The sequence below is a fragment of the Elephantulus edwardii genome, unplaced genomic scaffold (assembly GCF_000299155.1).
Source record: "Elephantulus edwardii isolate Elephantulus edwardi_28Jun2011 unplaced genomic scaffold, EleEdw1.0 scaffold00088, whole genome shotgun sequence".
In the NCBI taxonomy this organism is placed as follows: domain Eukaryota; kingdom Metazoa; phylum Chordata; class Mammalia; order Macroscelidea; family Macroscelididae; genus Elephantulus; species Elephantulus edwardii.
In genome coordinates this window covers 4,863,781-4,884,945 of record NW_006399838.1, presented here as the reverse complement: position 1 = coordinate 4,884,945, position 21,165 = coordinate 4,863,781, and the positions used below count along the sequence as shown (strand labels likewise).

General features: G+C 38.1%; 1 protein-coding gene across 3 annotated transcripts in view; it reads left to right on the top strand.

Annotated features, from left to right (window-relative positions):
* Positions 1 to 21,165, top strand: part of ECT2 (epithelial cell transforming sequence 2 oncogene) — a 61,736-nt gene that overhangs the window by 7,999 nt on the left and 32,572 nt on the right. For all 3 annotated transcript variants that reach the window (XM_006890344.1, XM_006890345.1, XM_006890343.1), the window contains 7 exons: positions 2,058 to 2,188; positions 2,312 to 2,427; positions 2,527 to 2,589; positions 4,095 to 4,317; positions 8,791 to 8,927; positions 12,423 to 12,542; positions 20,860 to 20,928. In XM_006890344.1, the coding sequence (XP_006890406.1) occupies positions 2,058 to 2,188; positions 2,312 to 2,427; positions 2,527 to 2,589; positions 4,095 to 4,317; positions 8,791 to 8,927; positions 12,423 to 12,542; positions 20,860 to 20,928 (859 nt within the window). The remainder of the gene's footprint in view (positions 1 to 2,057; positions 2,189 to 2,311; positions 2,428 to 2,526; positions 2,590 to 4,094; positions 4,318 to 8,790; positions 8,928 to 12,422; positions 12,543 to 20,859; positions 20,929 to 21,165) is intronic.

Genomic DNA, 21,165 nt, shown 5'->3' with positions numbered 1-21,165 from the left:
TTTTTCAATGCAGCATAGTATTCCATTGTGCGAATATACCATGGTGGCTTTGAATTTTAATTTATAAGCTAGTTTTATACATGGTAAACTTACTAGCTTCGCCTGTTGAAATGCTTAGCTTCTCTTATAGAGCAGATTTTTTCCTTTATCTATGTTTGTCCTAATTGCATTTTAATTGATGGTTGCAGTTCATTACCTTGTTTACAAAACGTCAATCTCATGATTCCTTGCTCTTTATTATTAAAGATTTTATAAAACTACAGGGCCCTAGAATGCATATAAAATTTTCAAGTAAGAGCAGAGATTTGAATCTTTCGAATTCAATATAAATTAAAGCCCAATATGAAAAAACAACAACAACCATATTCTCACCACTGGGCCAATTGGCAGCTTCGTGATAGAGAAGAGATTGAGATTGTTGATAACTTCAGCTTGCTTGGTTCCACAGTCAACATTCTTGCCACCAGCAGTTAGGAAATCAAAAGGTGAATTGCACTGGTAAAGTCTGCTGTCAGAGACGTCTCTAGAGTATTGAAGAACATTGATGTCAGTCTGGAGACTAAGGTGCGCCTGATCCAGGCCGTGGTCTTTTCAGTTACTTGTTGTACATCTGAGAGCTGGACAGTAAACATGATGGAAGAAGGATTGATGCCTTTGAGCTGTGGTGCTGGGAAAGAGTGTTGAATGTACCATGGACTGCCAGGAGAACAAACAGGTCTGTTTTGGAGAGGGTGAAACCAGGCCGTTCCCTGGAGGCAAGGATTTTGAAGCTCCGTCTCACATACTTTGGGCATGTGGCCGTGAAGGACCAGTCCTTGGAGAGGGACGTCATTCTTGGAAGGATGGCGGGACAGCTCAGGAGAAGAAGACCGAGGATTAGATGGATTGACTCAGTGACTGGAGAAATGTGATTCGGTGTGTCGGAGATGTTGAGATTGGCTCAGGATAGGGCAGGGTTCAGAGCTCACGTGTAGGGTCACTGTGGGTCATAGGTGACTTGGTGAGACATACAACAATCACATTCTTGAAATAATATTTTTATTTTATAGTAGTTTTCTTACAGAGTTCATATCCATTGTTTTCATACTAGATCTTTCCCATTTACTTTCCCTACCGCCCCCTCTATCAAATTATGGGATCCTGTGATTATCCCCTGCCCTTCCTCACCCCTCTGCTCCTACCTTCCCTCCTTGAATCCTTGTACACGTTTTATTGGTTATTTTTCTATTTCTCCATTAATGGTCTTGCACAGTATTTATCCTTATGGGACGGAGTTCACTCAACATAATGTTCTCTAGTCCCTTCCAAGTTAGGTAGTGATTTTCAAATTCATTGCTCCTGCGTGCTGCATAGTATTCCATTCTGTGAATATACCACAGTTTCTCATTCCATTCCATCGTGGGTGGACATTTGCACTGTTTCCATGTTCCTGTGATAGTGAATAACGCTTTTATAAACATTGGTGTATAAATTTCCATTTGTGCTTCAGTTTCTCGAGGTATATTCTAAGCAGTGGAATAGCTGGGTCCTGTGGAATTTCTATGTTCAGCTTTCTGAGGAAACGCCAAACTGCCTTTCAGAGTGGTCATACCGTTTTACAATCCCATCAACAGTGTGGAGAGTTCCTCTCTCGCCACATTCTCTCCAACATTTATTACTTGCTGTCCTGCTAAACTTTTTCACTGCTTCTGAAGTGAGACTGTCTCAGTGTGGTTTTGCTTTGCATCTTATTGCCAGTGATTTTGAGCATTTCTTCTTGTGGTCTATTGGCCATCTGAATTTCTTTCTCTGTGAAAAGTCTATCTTTTGCCCATTTTATAATTGTATTAGTCTTTTTCTAACAGTCAATTTTTTGTCAGGCTTTTGTTCTGGGATGACTTGGAAAGTTTTCCTTTTACTGATTTATGAACATTTTCACAAGAAGATAATGAAATATTTTTGATAAATTGAATATACTAAGAACCTTGACAATTACAATAACTTTGGAAAAATTATATAGACCTAACATATGTGACCTTAAATGAAACTAGTTTTACATTAGTGTATTTTGTTTCTAGGAATTTTAATGCAGCAGATGATAACTTTAAAAATGAATTTAAAGTTCCTCCATTTCAAGATTGTGTCTTAAGTTTTCTGGGATTTTCCGATGACGAAAAAACGAATATGGAAGAAATGACAGTAATGCAAGGTAGAGTTTTAACAGAATTTTGAAGTTGTAATTTGTCCCTTGGGCTGATTTGGTTATTTCCTGGTGAGTATTCCATTAACGGTTGGAGAGAAATTCTTGATGCTTGTTTGATTTCTTCTTTAGGAGGTAACTACCTACCAGTTGGAGATGAAGGGTGCACTCACCTTATAGTTGAAGAGAATGTGGTCAAAGAACTTCCGTTTGAACCTTCAGAGAAACTGTATGTTGTTAAACAAGAGGTAAGTCATTCTAGAACAAGGTATTTTTATGAAACATTATTAATGATTTTTGATAAGCTAGAGTGTAATTTTTTGATGGAAATGTTCTTTCTCTGACAGTGGTTTTGGGGAAGCATTCAGATGGATGCTCGAGCTGGAGAAACTATGTACTTCTATGAAAAGGTACGCGTTTTTAGACTTCATATTCATGACAGGGACACTTTCCTGTAAGGAGGAGAGCAGGACATAATTAGCTTATGTATCGTCTTACTTTATAATTAGCTTCAGAATACTTCAATTGAATACTGGTGGTATTTGTAGTCTATGTAGATTGAAGTGAAAGTCTTCAGTGTAAAACGTATTTTAATCTATATCATATTCTGTGCTCATGTGATCTTCTGTTTATAATATCGTTATGAAGTGCAGAATGACATATAATTAGATTACTGTCAGGTCTAGTTCAGCTCGTAGTGACTGTAGAAGACAAACCAGAACCACACACAGGAGTCTCCAGGGCTGTCAACTTTGCGCAGCTGATCATCATATCTTTATTATGGAATGGCTCTTGGCTTCAGTGTGCTTTCATTTGCCTTGACCACTGGGCCATTTGGGCTTCGTACTTTGCTTACTGTTGCTGTGAGATGCCATCGAGTCTATGCTAATAACAGTTTGGGTAACCTCACTCTTTCTGTGTGAGATTGAGGCTGGAAAGAGCAGACATATACTGTGCAGACTTACCAGGTTAATGGAATTAAGGCTTTCCGATTGGAACAGCAGGTGCAGAGACCTGAAGGCTAGAGGGCGTAAGTAGCCTAGTGTGCCTTCTGAAAAGGAGAGCTTAAGAATCCAGACCAGCTGATAAAGCTTAATAAGTGAGTGGAACCAAGAAGTTTTTAATATATGTTAAAGAATTTGGATTTTATTCACTGTTTACTAAGGAGCCACTTAAGTCTAATAAACAGGAATGATGTCACTAAAAAGATGAATGTAAAACCAGAATGTAGCCAGAGAAAATCCAATATTCATGCTAGATCCTGATGAGAAGAGAACCAGGCTTGGAATAAAGAATATGGGTTGAGGTGGGGGAGGTGAAGGAAATGGGAAAGATCCGGTGTGAAAAACAATGTATAGTAACTTTTAAAATAAACCACTTCTCGATTTCATAATTTTGAGGGCGTTATCAGGAACAGGGTATGAATTACCACTGGTCATTGCAAATAGGTACTGTATTGTGATCTCTCATGTTCTCTTCTCAGTGTACGATTCTTAAGTTTTAAAAAACGATTGTGTTAGGGTTGGGGAAATAAATCCCTCTTAAGTTATTTATTAACAAATACTGGAGGGCACCATGTCCAGGCCCTCTGCTAAGGCGTGGGGATGCAGCGAACAGAAGACAAGGGCTCCCTGTCCTTGGCACTTTATGGCCTGAAGCGAGGAGTCCGCAATCAAACGTACAGATGAATGTGAGAAAAGAGGATGGGTCCTGGGGATAAGACAGTTACCTTGGTGCTTTAACCGTTATGTCTTATGAAGCTTCTGAATTACCTCTCAGAGTGTGGCTTTGTAAGATTGTGCAAAGTCCAGGTTTTGTCAGAAAAATAGTAATTTTTTTCCCCACCTCTTGTTTCTTTCTTAGTAAAGAATTATAGAAGTAAAATCCAGCTTGTTTTGTTTTGTTTTGATTGCAGACTAGTACTCCTGAGCTCAAGAAATCAGTGTCGCTGCTTTCTATAAATACCCCAAACAGCAATCGCAAAAAACGGCGTTTAAAAGAGACACTTGCTCAGCTGTCAAGAGAGACAGAAATGTCGCCCTTCCCACCCCATAAGCGCCCATCCGCTGAGCACTCCCTCTCCATCGGGTCACTTCTAGATACTTCCAACACACCAGACTCTAGCATAAATTATGGAGGTAATTGAAATTTTAAAAATTGATACTTAAAATTTAGGGTCGATGGCACTTAACAACAACAACAACAGTTGTTAGACTATAGATACATCCCTGATATGAAAGATGATACTTTTAATGGACTTTATTCTAGTTGAAAGAAAAGACTAATGAAAAATTAAATATGATAATATTTTGTATATTTATAATAAAAACTGAGCTACATAGGAGTTAAAGACCTTGTTTGGAGTTAACACAGGTAGAGAATTACAGATATGTTCAGAGAGTAAATTCTTAATACTAGCTAAACACAGTAACATGAATTACAGATGAAATGGATATATTGAAGTTAGTGTCTGTCTGCTTTCCAGAACCTATAAAAGGGGCCACCTCCAGTTAACCTCTCCTGATTTCCACTCTTTTTTTTCTTTTCCTAGTTTGCTGACACATATGTTGTAGTGTTTTCTAGATTTAAGAAACACTCAAAATATTCTCATGATCTCATGACAAACTCCACCTGCTGTCCCTTTACTCTTTCAAATCATTTCAAGAATCACTTTTTTTCTGGGGGGCAAAATTGTTTTTTTAAAATTTATATCGGTTTATTTACAAAGTTTGAATACATTGTATTTCACACTGGATCTTTCCCATTTCCTTGGCCCACCCACCTGTCCAGCTGGGCCACCAGCTATGATTAACCCCCACCCTCCCATCCTCACCCGTCTGCTTCCGCCCCACCCCCCTCAAGAATGACTTTGATCCTTCTGTGCATTTCCTTCCTTCCCATTGTCTTAGGGACCCATTCCACCGCACTTCGGCTCATGGAGACGCTCTGCACGGAATGCTGACACTTTCTGTGCAGTCACCAGTATTGAACACATGGACAGCTCTCCCGCTCCCCGCCCCCTGCCCCCTGCCCCCTGCCCTGCCCTAAACCTAATTTCATCCTTTGGCTTTTGTGGAACCCTTCATTTATTTAAGTTTTTAACTGTTGGATGCAGATGGACTTTAGATTTTGTTGAAAGCAGCCACGTCCATGGCCTACACATAGTTCAAAAGCAGTTACTTGTTTTCCCAGCATATCTGTGGCAACTTTACCGTCTTCAGCTACACACTCCATATCCCACTCGTCCTAGCTTGTAAGAGCCCCGGCCCAAGCCGTCGGCCTGGATACTTCCAACACTTTCTGACACTTCCAGTTGTGCCATGTCGATTTCATCATCCCAAGGCCTCACGTCTAGTAAGATTAAAGACCGTGGCAACAAGTGCAGGTTCTTCAAAAGGAAGAAAACATTATTTAAAAACAACTAACTTGTCACTGTAATGTAAACACATTAGTTGGTTTTGAAGTGAACCATCCTCATGTCTGTTGCACGTCTGTCTGTCTACTCTTTGTCGTAGTAAGAAAGGAGTTTGTGCACCAGTTGCTTTGCTGCAGTGAAATGCCAACTGCTCCCAGAAAAACAGCTGCAGACCAGTTGCTATGGATACCCCTCATTTCTCATTCTTTTTTGCCTAACTTCTTCTAAATGTTGACTTCTGAGTAACATTTTGTCTCCTCGGTTGTGTTTTACCTCCATGGTCTCCTTCAGTTCCATGGTTTTAAATGATGGATGACTTTCTTCTCTTTCCAGCAACGTTCTTTTCTATGCCTAAGAGACACTAATAGATTTAATGTAAGAAAATGAGAATTTCTGTATCACTCAATTCCTCAGCTCCTTTTACTATCCTTCTTTAATTAACCTTTCCTGTGGGAAAAAAAAAGACTGTTGGTCGTCTTGTTTTCTTTGTTATTTCTTTATGCAGCACTTTGAGAAGTCTTTAAAAAACAGGAATTAGATCATATCACTTTTATTTCCAGTCGTTACCAGAGGTTTCCGCTCTCTGTTTACACTTGTTTTACCTCTCGCTGAGCTCATGTGGTTCTAGCCTATCTAGTCATATTCTTCAAGCTTCGGTTATACTATGGTTGAGTATTCATCAACTATTAACAGCACATCTGTACTGTAGCCTCTGGACTTGTTCCCTAGGCTTTAAGATACACCGGATTTAAAGTAGGCTTACTGAAGTGAGATAGATTTAGATAGATAAAGAGAAATAGGGATATAAATACTTTATAAATTTAGTAGTCGGGAATAATGAATAGGTCAGTTTGCATTATGGGAGAGGGTTAGTAGTTGAATAGAAAGGCTATTTGGGGCATAGTACTTTAACTCTAGGGGCTAGTACTCCGGGTAGCACAAATGGTTTGCTCCCAGTTCTAATGAAGAGTTTGGTGGTTTGAATTCATGCAGTGGATGAAAGGCCTGGAGATTGACTTTTGTTAATATAGCAATAAAGAAAAGCCGTAGAGCATCTTTCAACTCTGAAGCACATAGTGACCATGAGCTTGATGGCCATGGGTTTGTTCATTTGAATTTTTCTTTTTTTGAATTGTTACTAAGGGATTTAAAAATTTAACCGACAAATCTGAATTTATATTCACTCTCTTTAAGAATGGTATCTTCAAGAGCAAGGTGCTGGATTGAATAGGTAATTTACAGCAAAATAATTTGTTGAATGAATGGAGGGAAGGCTGTTTGGAGACAGAGACACAGAAGGAATCTACTGTAATAACTTGTACCAATAGTTGATCAAAGCCTGAATATGTTAAATTGTGGTTGGAAAGAAAAGTAAGGAGTATGAACCCAATTTTGATACTTGAGATGGTCTTCTTTTTTTTTTTAATTATTATTATTGTTATTTGTGTGTGTGTGTGTGTGTGTACCATCAAAATCAGATTTGACTGGTACAGGAAGAGATTGTTCCTCCTTCTCCAGCAAAGCTTCTGGTGGATTTGAACTGCTCACCTCTGGGATTGCAGTGCACCTTCTTGCCACTAGGCCACCAGAGCTTACCCTTGAGAGTGGTTTTATGATGAACTGTGTAAATCAGGAGGTTGCTGGTTCTGTGATTATAGCAAGGACGTGGGATGATGAGAGCTGGTCATAGAGACGAAAGCTTGAGTGTGTACTTTAGAGGTAAGGGGGTAGAAAAGAACCTCTAAAGAAACAAGGACGTTAGAAGGAGGAATGGATTCAATTAGATTTGACTTTCCAGTTGGTCATTCCTCAAGTTTTTCATTTAAAGTTAAGCAGCTCTTAGAATGAATATGTTTCAGAATGACTATTAGTATTTTGGTTACAGTGAGTCAACTATCTGAACTTGATCAGTTTGGGGTTTCTGATGTATTGACAAATTGAAATTTTGAATCTGCAAAGCTGGAAACCATTTCTGGACCTTAATTGGTAACTTCATGCAGTAAGGTGGTTCTCTTCTTTGAGATGCTGCTTCTTTAGCCACCTGGCTGCTTCTGTGACATCTTTATTTTTACACTTTGTTACTTAGGAAATGACATAGTCAAGCATTGTCTAGGATTCTGTAAGAAAATGTGAGGGAAAAGGAATTTTCCCCCCTAGTCTAAGATACAGTTAGGGTCGTATGTTAAATCCTGGGCTCCTAGAATCTGGATGTTTTTAATAGCTGTGCTTGTTTTTGTTGTCAGTTGTCTGAGAGTAGATTGCCCATTCTCCTCCTGTGGAGCAGCTGACGGAGTCTAACTTTGTGCCTTTGGGTTGTGGAAGAGCTTCTTACAGGAACCCTTTCTTAGGCTACTGTAACAGTAAAAACTGGGAAGCTTACAGCAATTAGAAATTTACTGACTCAAAGTTCTCGAGGATAGGAGTCCAACTTCAAGATGGTGACAGGGTCTTGTTCTCTCTGAAAACATCAAAGGACTGTTTTCTCTTAACTCCTAGCGTGTGATGGTTCTTGGCAGTCCTTGGCATTCTGTCGTTTAAATACCTAGCTTTGTTCACGTCCTCCATCTTCACCTGGGTGCCTTCCCTCTGTAACCTGTCCTGTCTCTCTTTTCCTTAGGATACAAGATAATTGGATTATGGCCCAAACTAGAATGATGTCATGTTCAAGTATATCTTAGTAGACCTATTTTTTTTTTTTATTATTTTTGTGTGAGTGTACCGTCAAATCAGATCTGACTGGTACAGGAGGAGATTGTCCCTCCTTCCTCGGCAGAGCATCTGATGGATTCGAACCGTTTGCCTCTGGGATTGTAGTTGCAGCTCCTTGCCACTAGGCCACCAGAGCTCCCCGAGTAGACCTGTTTTTTTTTTCATTTTTTTTGAGTAGACCTATTTTTAAACTAAGCTACATTGATAGGTTCCTGGGGTTAGAACATCAGTATATTTATGTAGGGAACAGAATTTAAATCTGTAAGAATTACCTTTATGTCTTCAAATAGTACAAGCCAAATTTATGATACTGTCTATCAATTTTAAATTTTTTCTTTAAACCGGTTTTCACTAGATTTATCCTTTGAAGCAATCTTTGGTGAACATTTATAAGAAGAGATATTAATCTCCATCCTTACTAATTCTATATAAAGTTTGTTATTTATATTTGGCTTCCATTTATCCTTATTCCTTTCTTCCCTTCCAGAAACACCGAAATCTGGTCCTAAGCCTTCTAAAAATTCCACTCCAGTTGCTCCAAAGCAGACAGCCAGGTGGCAAGTTGCAAAAGAACTGTATCAGACTGAAAGTAATTATGTAAATATACTAGCAACAATTATTCAGGTAAGTGTGAGCTTGATTTCAAAATGATCTCTGTTCTAATATTCCCAAGTAAAACATGACAGTGGTTTTATCTTTTACAAGCAAATCTTACAAGCGTAGTTCTTGAATATCATAGATAAATGAAAATTTACAACAAAAACTATAGTTAAGGAATGCCATTAATGACTGTGGTAGTATCTTTTATTCATGAACCTGTTTTAGGCGATAAAGGAGATAGTGTAAAAATAATACCACTTTTTTACTGTAATGACTTTTAAAAATAAAAGGATCCTTCCTGGATGATCATAGGGAGGAGTTAGTTTAGTTAAAAACTTTGCAGGGTTTTTTGTCCAGGTAGCTTCCTAGTTTCAGAAGTGGTAGAGAGTTTGCTGAAAGGGTGTGTTCTAGAGTGACTGCTTTGCATATTGTATATGTGCTATGTATGTTATGTTATTATGTTATTAATATGCTGTTATAGTAATATTATAGTAATATATGAATAGATTAGTATTTTAATTATGTTTTGTGTTATATTAAGTGGATATTTAATTAGTAGCAATAGTGTATGTTTTCAGTATTATTTTTCACTTACTATTTGTGTTAAGTTTTCTTAAAGAATGTAATAGTCAGTCATTAATAAATGTTAACTCATTGCTTACCAATAGTAAAATTTACTGTTATTTCTGAAGAAAGAAAATAATTCTAATGAGTCCCTGTAGGGTGGAGATTGAAGAAGATATTAAAGAGTAAACTAGAATTCAGGATTCTAAAAAATACTATATTGGAGCATTAATTTTTACCTGTGAAAACTAAGAAAAAACTTGGTTTAGGTCATAAAGAAAATAGAGATAAAAAGCTAGGAAGAGAAGGCTGATGCCACCAAACATGTCTCTGAATAGAAAAATGTTGGATTTGGACCTAGTTTGTTACTGACTCCTATTTGAATTCTTAATGTACTTTGTTAGAAGTTAATCTGCTATCCCTTTGGTGCAATACCAATGGTAAGATTCCTGGATAAGAAATGAAAAAGCTTTTCCTTGGTGGTAATGGAGATTCCTGTTTTTAAAAATAGTTTATTCTAGTATAAGGATCCAAGGAGGGTGGGAGAGGGTGGAAGCAGAGGGATGAGGATGTGCAGGAGGAGGGGGAAGTAATCATGGGGTTGTACAGTTTGATGGGGGGGGTGAGGGAAATTAGAGGAATCTGTTCTTGAAATCAGTGTATTCAAATTTTGTAAATAAACTAGTATTAAAAATTGTTATGGTTTGGATGAAAATTTGTAGAGCACGTCAATTTCCCATTCAAACAAACCAAATTTTGTTTCATGACATTATGTACAGTCCCCTCAAGGTAGTTACCTGTCCTCTTTGTTTCTCCCTTTCCGGTCTTCCTTTTTTCTTGCCCCTTCCTGCCTTTTGGATTTTATTTTTGGGCAAATCCGTGGTTGGTTGTTGTGAGAGCACATTCCTCACGGGCCTTCTAGTTCACCTGATGGGCATGTTCATTTGGCGGATCCCTTCGGTGGTGGGTTCAGTCCCGTGTTTGAGGAATGAGGGAAGACCATAGCTTCAGGGATTATTGGTATTCTTGGCATCGTCTTATTCACTTAGCAGTCATCAAGATTTATGAGGTTCTGCTTTATTAAACTTGACTTCTTTTAAGTCCGCTTTATTCTTCCTTAAGGAAAATAATTGTGGATGAAATTCTAGTTGCTGTTGGTACAGTAAGTAGAACATCCCCTTGGCATATACCATTCATGCCCCTTGGTAACATTTATTACCTAGAAATGTAAATATTTCACGACATGGTAAGATACACACAATGTTCAAAGCGCTAATTTGCATTATCAGTTAAAGGTACTAGAACTCTTTTAAAAGCTCTGGGAAATCTTAACACTGATCAAAGTTTCTTATCACCTTCCTTAGTATAAACTTAAGTTTTTATTTGAAAGATTGTAGCCTAAATTCATAATGTTTTCTTTAGGCTTTATTTTAAGACTACTGTATTATTTTTGGAATTGGATTTTGAATAACTTAATTCCCTAGTTGGATGCATAGCTAGCAACTTTTATGTTAAAGTATCTCGTCTAATTCTTGACTGCGTAAACCAACCAACCAACCAACCAACCAGACTCCTTGCCTCAAGTTGGTTGTTGATGCCAATTTAGGGCCGCTCTCCCTAAGTTTTCTGAGTGCCTAGAGAATAGGAAATGGGACATGGACAAACAGGGCTGTGAGCATTTCTCTGAAAGGATCCAAGCCCCTCCCCCTCCATAGCTGAAGGCCCAGCCCTATGGTGAGAGCCACACCAGCAGCAAGAACTTCAGTTATTTGTTGTCGACTCACAGGTTTTACTCACAGTTGTGGCACTGAAAATGGGGTTTAATAGAAAAATAAGTTGGAGGGTAGGGAGGCAAAGAATATCAGCCAATGCAGATCCAGGTTTAGTCCAGCAGTCTAAACCAGATTAACAGGAAAACATAATTCCTCAGTTAGTGAAAGTCCTGGTTTCAGTTCAGCAAACTCAAGAAGCCTATGGTTTCCTCAGTCATGCGGCAAGTTTTGCCTCAGAGCAGTTCTAAATCAGCTTCTCCCTCCACCATCTGGCTGTACGACTCCTAGTGACTCTATGAACAGAAGACCTGAGGCCTTTCCAGAACTATCATTTCTCCAAGTTCATAGAGTTTCCAGAGGCATGTGGTTTAGAAAGTGGGGCAGCCATTATGGCATTTGACACCCCAGTGGTACAAGGTTCAGCGTCACAGCAAACCCAGATTACCTCAGCAGAGCAAATTGACAGAGGAGTGCTGTATGACTTAGAAGAGTGTTCCTCCAAAGTATAGCCCAACTTTTAAAAACAAGGGCCCATCAGGAGGTCTTGTTGACTCTAAATAAGAGGCTTAAATATAAAAGCAACCAAACCCTCCACAATGACCCTCCACCAAAATAAGGGAGCCCTCTTAGAGTCCAGTCACTTCACTCAGTCTCCAAAATGGAGACAAGGGCTTGGCCTTAAATGCAAGTGTCCTGGAGGTCTTGTTGACTCTAACCAAGAGGCTTAAAGAGTTTTAAAGAAAAACAACCAAACAATCCACACAGGTCCTCAACCAACACAAGAGCGCCTTCCTGCAGAGCCCAGCTTCGTCCAAGTCCAAAGTGGAAGACCAGGGCTGGGCCTTATATGTTGTTAACTGCCATCTGGTATTGACTATAAACAAAAGACCTTAACTTTGTTCTATGATCTCCGAGAGTTCGTAAGAGTTTCTGCAGGCATATTTAGGACAGCAGAAAACTTTTAAGTTTCATCTTCGTTCTCTGTCTCTCCCACTCTCCCTTCCCCTCTCCCTCCATGCGTCCCCCTCCTCCTTCCTGCTTCCCCTCCCCCATCCTCTCCCTCCCCCTTCCCTCTTACCCTTCTCCCTACCCTTGACCTCCTCCCCTCTCGCCCCTCATCCCTCTCCCCCTCCCAGCCCCCTCTCTTCCCTGCATTTACTTAAATAGCTTTTTCCCTTTTAAGCTATTTCAGATTCCGTTAGAAGAAGAAGGACAGCGTGGTGGGCCTATCCTTGCACCAGAAGAGATCAAGACTATTTTTGGTAGCATCCCCGATATTTTTGATGTGCATATAAAGATAAAGGTAAATTTGTATATATTGCACTTGGTTTTAAATTTTTTTGGGTGGTGTGTAATTTTTTTCAGATACCTTATAGTATACCAAAACACTCATGTTTGACTCATTTGTTACTTTGTTCCAGAACCTTATTAATGTTATATGCTTGTTATTAAATTTATGTTAATGACAACAGTAAGGAATTAGACTTTACAAAGTCTCTTTTATAGGAATATATGGTTCAATAACAGTTTTTCTTACTGCCTCCAGGTGGTTTCTTGTTGTTTTACTTTAAAAAACTGTGAAGTTGGAAATGGTTTAGAGGTTGTTTAATCAATTCTTTGTGTCTGGACAAATGCCAAAACCTTCCTAGTGCTCTCTTCTTTTTGACTGAGGAGTCATAGTTTCCAAATACCAGTATCTTAAAAGAAAGTAGTTTTGGGAGTAAGATTTAGCTGAACTGTGAAAAAGTAGTTTAGTTTTATTTTATCTTATTTTTATTATTGTTTGAGCAAAATTGCTCTTTTTCTCTTCAAAACAACCCATCTTAATATTTGTTCTGTTTTCTAGTAAAAATGCTAGTCTCAAATAGTGTCTTCAAACATTAAATTACTTTGATTTCACTGTACATTATGACCAAAATATAAAAGCTATCTATTTTAATGTATTATATCGACCAAATGCTTTCACTTTGTATTTTATGAAAATCATTTCAGTCAGTTAATCACTACTTTTAGGAGGAGAGTATTGAAAGAAATCTTAAATCTCTGTATTTTCAAGAAGCAGCAAGTGTCCAGGTTAGTTAGTTAATCCATTCTGGTTAGAATTATAAACATATCCATCCTAGTTAGAGTTATAACCATTTGGGAAGGAAAATATTCTTAGTATTCGTAGGAAAGTATTATTAGTTTCTGAAGAATTGCTAACAGGTATAAATGTTACAATTTCATCAAGTGGGTTTTCTTGGAAATTTCAAACTTGTGAACCAGGTTGGAATAATGACATTTAGTTTATGAATATACAACAAGTTCATATTTGTCACAGAATTTCCCAAGATATGTTGGTTGTTCACCTTTAACTTTCTCGTGTGTAACTTTGTCCTTTTTGGTAAGATTGAATTACTAGTACTGCAGGGGTTTTCATCGGACTTTAGATTTGTTACATGTTAAAAAGCTTTGAAAGTTTGTATTTTCCCCCTGAAGTAAGACAAGTATGTACTTTTTAACATTTGTGAAATGTGGGGGGTGGGGGAAAGAACAGAAATATTCATAATCTATAACCCATTTACTAATAACATTTTGCTGCATTTTCTTTAGTTTTTGAAAAAAAAAATATACTTTCTTTTCTATTTTAAATGTGCTCACCCGTATCGAGCACATAGTTACTGAGTAGAACTAAGTAAGATGCTATTCTTGTAATACTTTTTAATTATTAAGTGACTGGATTAGTTTTAACTTTTTATTAATTTTTTCCCTTCACTTAGTCATCTGGTAAGTAGTAGGTTATCATTTGGCCCCTTCGCCTCTTTGCTGTTCCTTACTATTGGTGCTGTAGAAACACCCACCCTCCCACCTCCCAACACAGAGTTATGGGGTTTGTTAAGAAAATTGACAATTTGCAATTCAAGTTGGAAACTGGATGCACTTCCCAATCAAGACAGCTCCTGGCATTCTCTCAGGCCTATTAATAGCTTTAGGCCAGTATTGCAGTCCTCTCTCAGTCCTGCCCTTTAGGACTCCCTAGACCTCTCACAAGCTTGGGCTTTGGCCTTGGCTTTGGCTTCATCGGACAGAGTCTCAGGTTGGTCTGTCTCCAGCTGGTCTGGTTCTTCTCTGCTGTTACTGCCCTCTTCTAGGTCTTCATCTGACTGGCGCAGGAATCGCCTGTCCAGACAGGTGCGCTTTGAATTCCTCACCTCTGCTAGTATCAGGATTCCTATTTTCTGCTACCAAACCTGTTCAATTTAAACCTGGTGGGGTGGCAAGACTGACCAGTTCCCTTAGTCATCTGTATGTTCTATTTCCGTAATTTCACCCAAAGGGTACTATTCACATCATTAACATAGTCTCGCCCTGTCATACGGTGAAAGGCAAAACAATGTCTAGCAAGGAGAGTGCTTTTTCCCCCCGCGAAATCAGCCTGCAGCATCATATCATCCAAATGGGACTATTTTCAGCCAAGCAGCCTGAAGCACTTGAGAGAGGTGTGGCCCCTGTCACTCACGTAGTAAAAAAGTCCTTTCAGCCATGTTGTAACAAAAGCTAGAGTCAATGGCTAGAAACCCGCCTTGGCACAATTGGCCACCTGACTTTTGGTCACCATTGACTGTACTTGAAGGATGAGCTTACTTCTTACAGCCATTTTACTGGTCACTGCACTCATGAAAGCATAAAACCAGCTATGCCGTTCCTCTCAGACTGGAACTCGAGAGGAGACAAGTATGTTCTTTTCTCTGAAGAATCTTCTGTTCCTGTTGGAAATATGAACAGTGACATCTCTAAGCCAAGTCTAGTCTTTTTATGAGTAGACAGACTCATGTACTATTTGTCCTTTTGTGATTGACATGTTTTATTCAGCGTAATATCCTTTGATTCATCCATGTTAAAGTTCTTAGTTTTTCTATAGCCCTGCATAGTATTTTATTGTTTATTTGTATCAGTTTAATTATTCAACTGTTGATGGACACTTGGGTTGTTTCCGTCTCTTACCTAATGTAAATAATCCTGCAGTGAACATGGATGTGTATATGTTTATGTTGCATGTATTATTTCTTTTAGATATATACCTAATAGTATGATTTCTGGATCAATTGATACTAGTATTTACAGTTTTTAAGGGAAGCACCAAACTTTTCTGTACTATTTGCAGAACATTTCCACCAGCAGTATTTGTATTCTAATCCCTCTAGATCCTTGCCAACGTTTATTTATTGTTCACTGTCTTGTTGAACTTTGCTAAATTCAGAAGTTTAGTAACCTAATGTGCAAATGCTTTGTGTATGACCAAAACCATTTTGTAGTCTGTTTACAGTAGTTTTAAGTGGTATTTAAATTATTTGTAAATTTTTGTTGAATGATGGCCATGCTACTTTTAAATTTCAGAATCAGTACTAAAACTCAGTGCATTTCCTCATCTAGATAATGATACATAGTAATGTGGCAACTTCAGCTCTGTCTTCTTACTTTAAGGATCTACTGTGCTACTGATAATGGGTTGAAGTGAAGGAAGTTTTAGAAGTGCGCACCAACCTCTCTGTGGTGGGAGCCAATACAATGTGGTGGTGGGGTAGCAGTGTCTGACTTCTGCCTGCCCCGTAAAGGGGAACTGTCCCCATCAGTGGTATCCATAGCACCAAGTAGAGAGCTGCTTGGTCAGACACTCCAGCCCCCATGCTCCTGCACCCGTTTCCACCAATCTTTGTTTGACATTTGTTGTTGACTAACAGACTTTACTCACCGTTGTGGTACTGAGTGAGGTTTATTAAGGGAGTGAGGTGAAGAGCAGGGGAGGCAAAGAATATCACACAATGCAAGTCTAGGTTTCAGCCCAGCAGTCCAAGGCAAAATTCTTCAATTAGTAGACAGTCAGATTTTCCTTCCTTCCTCTGGCAACAACAGCAAAACCTTTAATTGTGTCCTTTATCTCAAGGCTCCTCCATTTCATCTTGCCACAATCTCTTCACAACAATGCCACAGTCTTTCTACCTTCATCTCCAGGGTCTTGCCACCAGGGCCTTCCTTCAGTCTCCCTCAAGTTTTGCTGCTCAGTGTGGGAAGCACACTCTGTCTTATCCTAGTCCCCCAGCTGTTGATGATTTGTAAGACAATGTGTCTCTAGTTAAGGTAGCAGGAGACCAGAGGGGGCTAAGGTAATGGCTACAAAAGCCAAATTTTAAGCTAACGCTACACTCCTTCCACACAAGTCGTCCCCCCGTTTCTAGAAGACAGGAATGAATTAATAATTTTTGATGTACAAATGCCCGCTATTGTACAGAACTATAATCAAACACAAGTGAAAGACTTTTTACTCTATTTTTCCTTTGATGTTTTAGTTTAGCTCTCAAAAAGACTTCTTTGAGGAATATGCTTACTTGATGTATTCTGCAATAAATGAGCTTGGCTAAAGCTAAACTCTAGTCTTGAATGTAGTTGATAATCATTCAGAAGAAATCTTAATGAGGAAGGAAAAAAGGAAGTAGCATCTTACCCTCTTTTCTTTACTCTTACCTCACTTTTCTAGCAGTCTTGTCCAGGCCTGAGGAGCTGAGTGATATTTTAGAACTAGGGCTACCCTTTCTTCTGACTTGGAGATAAAGTGAAAAGAATCCCTGTGAAACATCTCTGATATATTATGACAAGGAGAAGGAGTTATATCCCAGGATGTGGGGGCATTCCCCAAAGAAAGAATGATTTTGAGAGCTAGCTGGTTGATGTGACTCCTTACTTCTAACTGAAAAAAAGAGAGAGAAGAAAAAGACAGTGTGGCTTAGATATACTAGGGAATCTGGAGTCAGACTAATCTGAATTTGAATATTCATTCATGAATGTGATTTAGGCAAATTTTCTGTCACTTAAGTTTAGTCTCTTTTCACCTTAATATTTTACTTGACTGACAGTTGATGAAGGCAGAAATTTTTATTTTTCAATGTGTGTTAGAAATTAAAGATTAACTAGTAACAAGAGTAGACTTCTTCCGTACATAAGATGATTTTACTTTCTGGTAGCAGTGTTCTTATATAAATATTTATTTTAGAGGTTTAAATTATTCATGTATAAATATTTATATACACTTTTTATTCTGTAGTCTTATGAGCTTTAAAAAGGTATCACTAAATTATATTGGCAAGAGCTAGAGGTTTCTTTCTGTTTTGCATTGCGGTTTTCCAAATGTCCCCTTGAGTTTATGTTAAATATTTATATAGGAAGATATAGCTAATAATAGTTTCTGGAACACTTACTATCTGTCAGGGATTCATCGAGGTGCTTTATAGGCATTAACTTATTTCGTCCTCTCTGAGGTAAGAATAGTTATTATCTTCATTTTTCAGAGGAGAAAATAGGCACATAGAACATAGTTGAGGCTGACAGGCCCAGAGGCAGGATTACCACCTTGGTAACCAGTTTCTCTGGGCAGTTCTCCTCTGTCAGGTGTGCTTCCTTTGAGTTGGAGATGACTCCCAGGTACAGAGTGATCAGTGCTGGGACCTGCCACATGCTTGTCTGTAGGGGCTGTCAGGTAAGACTCTAGCGGTCCTGTGAACAGACCTGAACCTGTCCTGTCCTGTGCCGTCCTCACTCAGTGTCTGACACGCTTGAGCCTGTTGCTGCAGTCACTGTGCCACTGCCACTCCATCTCGTTGAGAGTTGTCTTCTCTTTGGCCGACCCTTCACCTTTCCAAGCACAGTGGCCTCTTCCAAAGAATGGCGTCTCCCAGCTACATGCCCGAAGTCTGCGTTGACGCTTCCCCGTCCTGCCCCCCAGGAGCGCTCTGGCCGGCAGGCCTCTTTGTTCTCTCGGCCGTCCGTGGGACATCCTGTTCTTCTCCAGCACCGCAGCTCGGAGGCATCGGCTCTTCTGGCATCCTTACTCCTTGTCGAGCATTCGATGCGTAGCGAGTTGTTGGCAAGACCATGGCTTGATTTACTATGTTACTTAGTCCCGAGACCTCAATCTTCTTTTTCTTATTTTTTCTCAAGGGGGAGTTTTGAACAATTAAACCTTGAATTTTCAGTTTTGTGCTATCAAAAGTAGTCCCATTTTACTATCCTCATTTCCATTTTTCTGTATTTGCTAGCATAAGACAGTGGCCTCAAACGATTTCAGATCCCCTTTTCAATATTAAAATAAATTATTAAATAAATTTTTGTAGCTTACACATATATGTAAGTATTTATTAGAAGTTAAAACAAATTTAAAAGTAAAAAAAATATATAAAAGTAAACTGCACAGTTGAGGTGAATTTTACGTGTAATAAAGTTAACCTGTTTCAAATGTATAATTCAATGACATTTAGTATCATTGACTTTCTTGTTCTGCAGCCATTACCATAAATCCCTGTAAGGATGCCTCTACCCACCTCTTCTTCAAGCCTGTTTACAATCAATCCCCAATCCCAGCCCCTGTCTCGGGTCTTCAGTGCTCTGTGTTTGTGTCTGAATTTCTTCTCTGGACATCTTGTGGAAGGGTAGTCTTTCAGTTATGGTCTTTTGTATCTGACTTGTTCTTAGCCTGTTTTTGAGATCTCTGTGATACATAGCATGTTTGTAGTTTTTCTTCTGCAGAACACATTTTTTCTAAAAAAAAAATAAAAAATAAATAAATACTATCCATCCTGGTGGACGAAGTACCATCTCATTGTGCGTTTAACATGACCAACAGTATTGGGTATTTTTTTATGTAGTTATTATCCACTTGAATATCATATTGGGTGTTATACAAATACAGATTTGTTGCCCGTGTTTTGAGTTGTCTGTTATCTTACTATGAAGTTGTAAATGGAACTCTCTTGATGCAGTCGACAAATGCTTTGATGCGCACCAGTGTTTTCTGTGCGAGAGGAGAACCTGCATTCTCTTCACATAGAGGATGCCTAGGAAACGAGATGACAGCCCTCTAGTCCGTAGGTAACTGAGCTAGAATCAATGCTCAGGAACAGAACACGCTATCAGTGAGATTTTTGTATAAATTCTGAAAAATGTGCCCTTATTATCCATGTGCTTTGCATATATTCTCTTCCAGGTTGGTGTTTAACATTTGCTCTTTAATTTTTTATTTTGTGATTTTAACAGAAGCTTCTAGAAAAGTTGGATTTTTATTTATTCATTGCTGCACATTTTCCTCCCTCATTTATCATAATTTTCTTTCTGATAATTTTTGAGTGTCAAAGTTTTCAGTTTTCATGAAGTCCAATCTGGTTTTTTTTTTCTTTTATGAACAGTACTTTGGTGTTTCATCCTAGAAATCTTTGCTTCACCCAAGTTCTTGAAGATTTTTTCCTGTTTTTTTTTCCAAAAGTAGTATTTTTGCTTTTACATTTAAGTCTTTAACCAATTTTATGTTTCCAATTTTTATTGCACTGAGAATTTAAATTAATTTGAAATAATAATCAGTTACATAGTACCATTAATACCATATTTTTATGAAAACTGATTTAAAATAGAATATGAAAAAGTCATTATGTATTTTATAATTCTGTAATGTCTAGTTTAAAAAAAAATTTATACTACATCTGTGTTTCAGTCTATTGCGGTATCACATCTTATAGCCTCTAGGAAACTACTGTGTACTTGTGAGAGAATCAGCATGAAAATGTCAAATAATGCTCTAGTGTTATAATTCAAGTTTTATTTTTCTGGATGTCACTGAAAGTGAAGAACCCTAGGGGTCTGCAGTTTGTGCTTTGAGAACTTCTGGTGTACAAGCTGATTGATTAACTTTTATTTTAATAGAATTTTTAGAATTTCATTTAATGCATGTTATGTCTTAGCTTCTCATCTCATTTATCTTGAAAATGTAAACATTTTTGGAGTGTACCTTTTAGGACAACTATTAAGGAATTTTATAGATTTGTCTATAGATTGGCAAAATTTGCCTTGTGGGCCAAATCTGACTTGTCAGGTGATTTGCTAAAGAAAATTTCATTTAAATATATACTCTGCTATTTCATTTACATACTGTCCATGACTGCTTTCATGTTATCGGGTCAAAGTCGAATAGTAACGACAGAAACCATATATGGCCTATGCACCTAAGATACTGAGTGATGCTATCACGGCTGTCCTAACGTCCGGTGACCCTAAGTGCCCAGTTCTGTGCCAATGCTTTGATTGGTTGGGGATCATAGTATCTTGATCCATGGAGGTTTCATTGACTGATTGTTGGTAGACCTTCCTTAGCTAAAACTTGAGCATCTTTTAGACAGCTGACCTGTACCAGGTGGTGGCTGGTTCTGTTTGTGAGGTCCTTTGGCAGAGAAGACACTCCTACTGACCGGACCACAAGTACCTCCAGATTGAAAGTTACTACTTTTACAAGGAATAACACCAATTAGGCTAAATAGTGTTGGTAAAAAGCATTGAATTATCACACATTGCAGAAGCTAGACTTAATGATTCAACACGATATTTTCTGAATTATTTTTCAGAGATATTTCCTCATAATAAAATGCAAAAAACCCCCCAAACTTCAACCAAAGCCAATGCCACAGAGCAAGAGTAGGGTAATAATTGGTGGTTACATCAAATTAAGACATGTAAAATGGTGGTTTCAAATAAATATTTCATTTATTAAAAGGAATGTAAAAAAACAAGTTTAATCTTTATAGTTTCAATTTGTGCTATTTCAGGATGACCTTGAAGACCTTATTGTTAATTGGAATGAGAATAAAAGTATTGGTGATGTCTTTCTTAAATATGTAAGTATTTTCTTTTTTAAGTGTTAAGATTAAAATATCTCATCAAAGATTATCAGAATGGTGTACTCTATGCAAGAGACTTTCCAGATAGAGAAATGAAAGTGAGCCTGTGAAATGTGTGAACACTTAGAGCTTGGACGTGGTTGTGGTTGTAAAATACATTGGTGGTGTTTTGTTTTTTTTTTTTTACTTTTGTAATGAAAAGTGCCTTTTTTTTTTCTTTTAAATTATTATTAA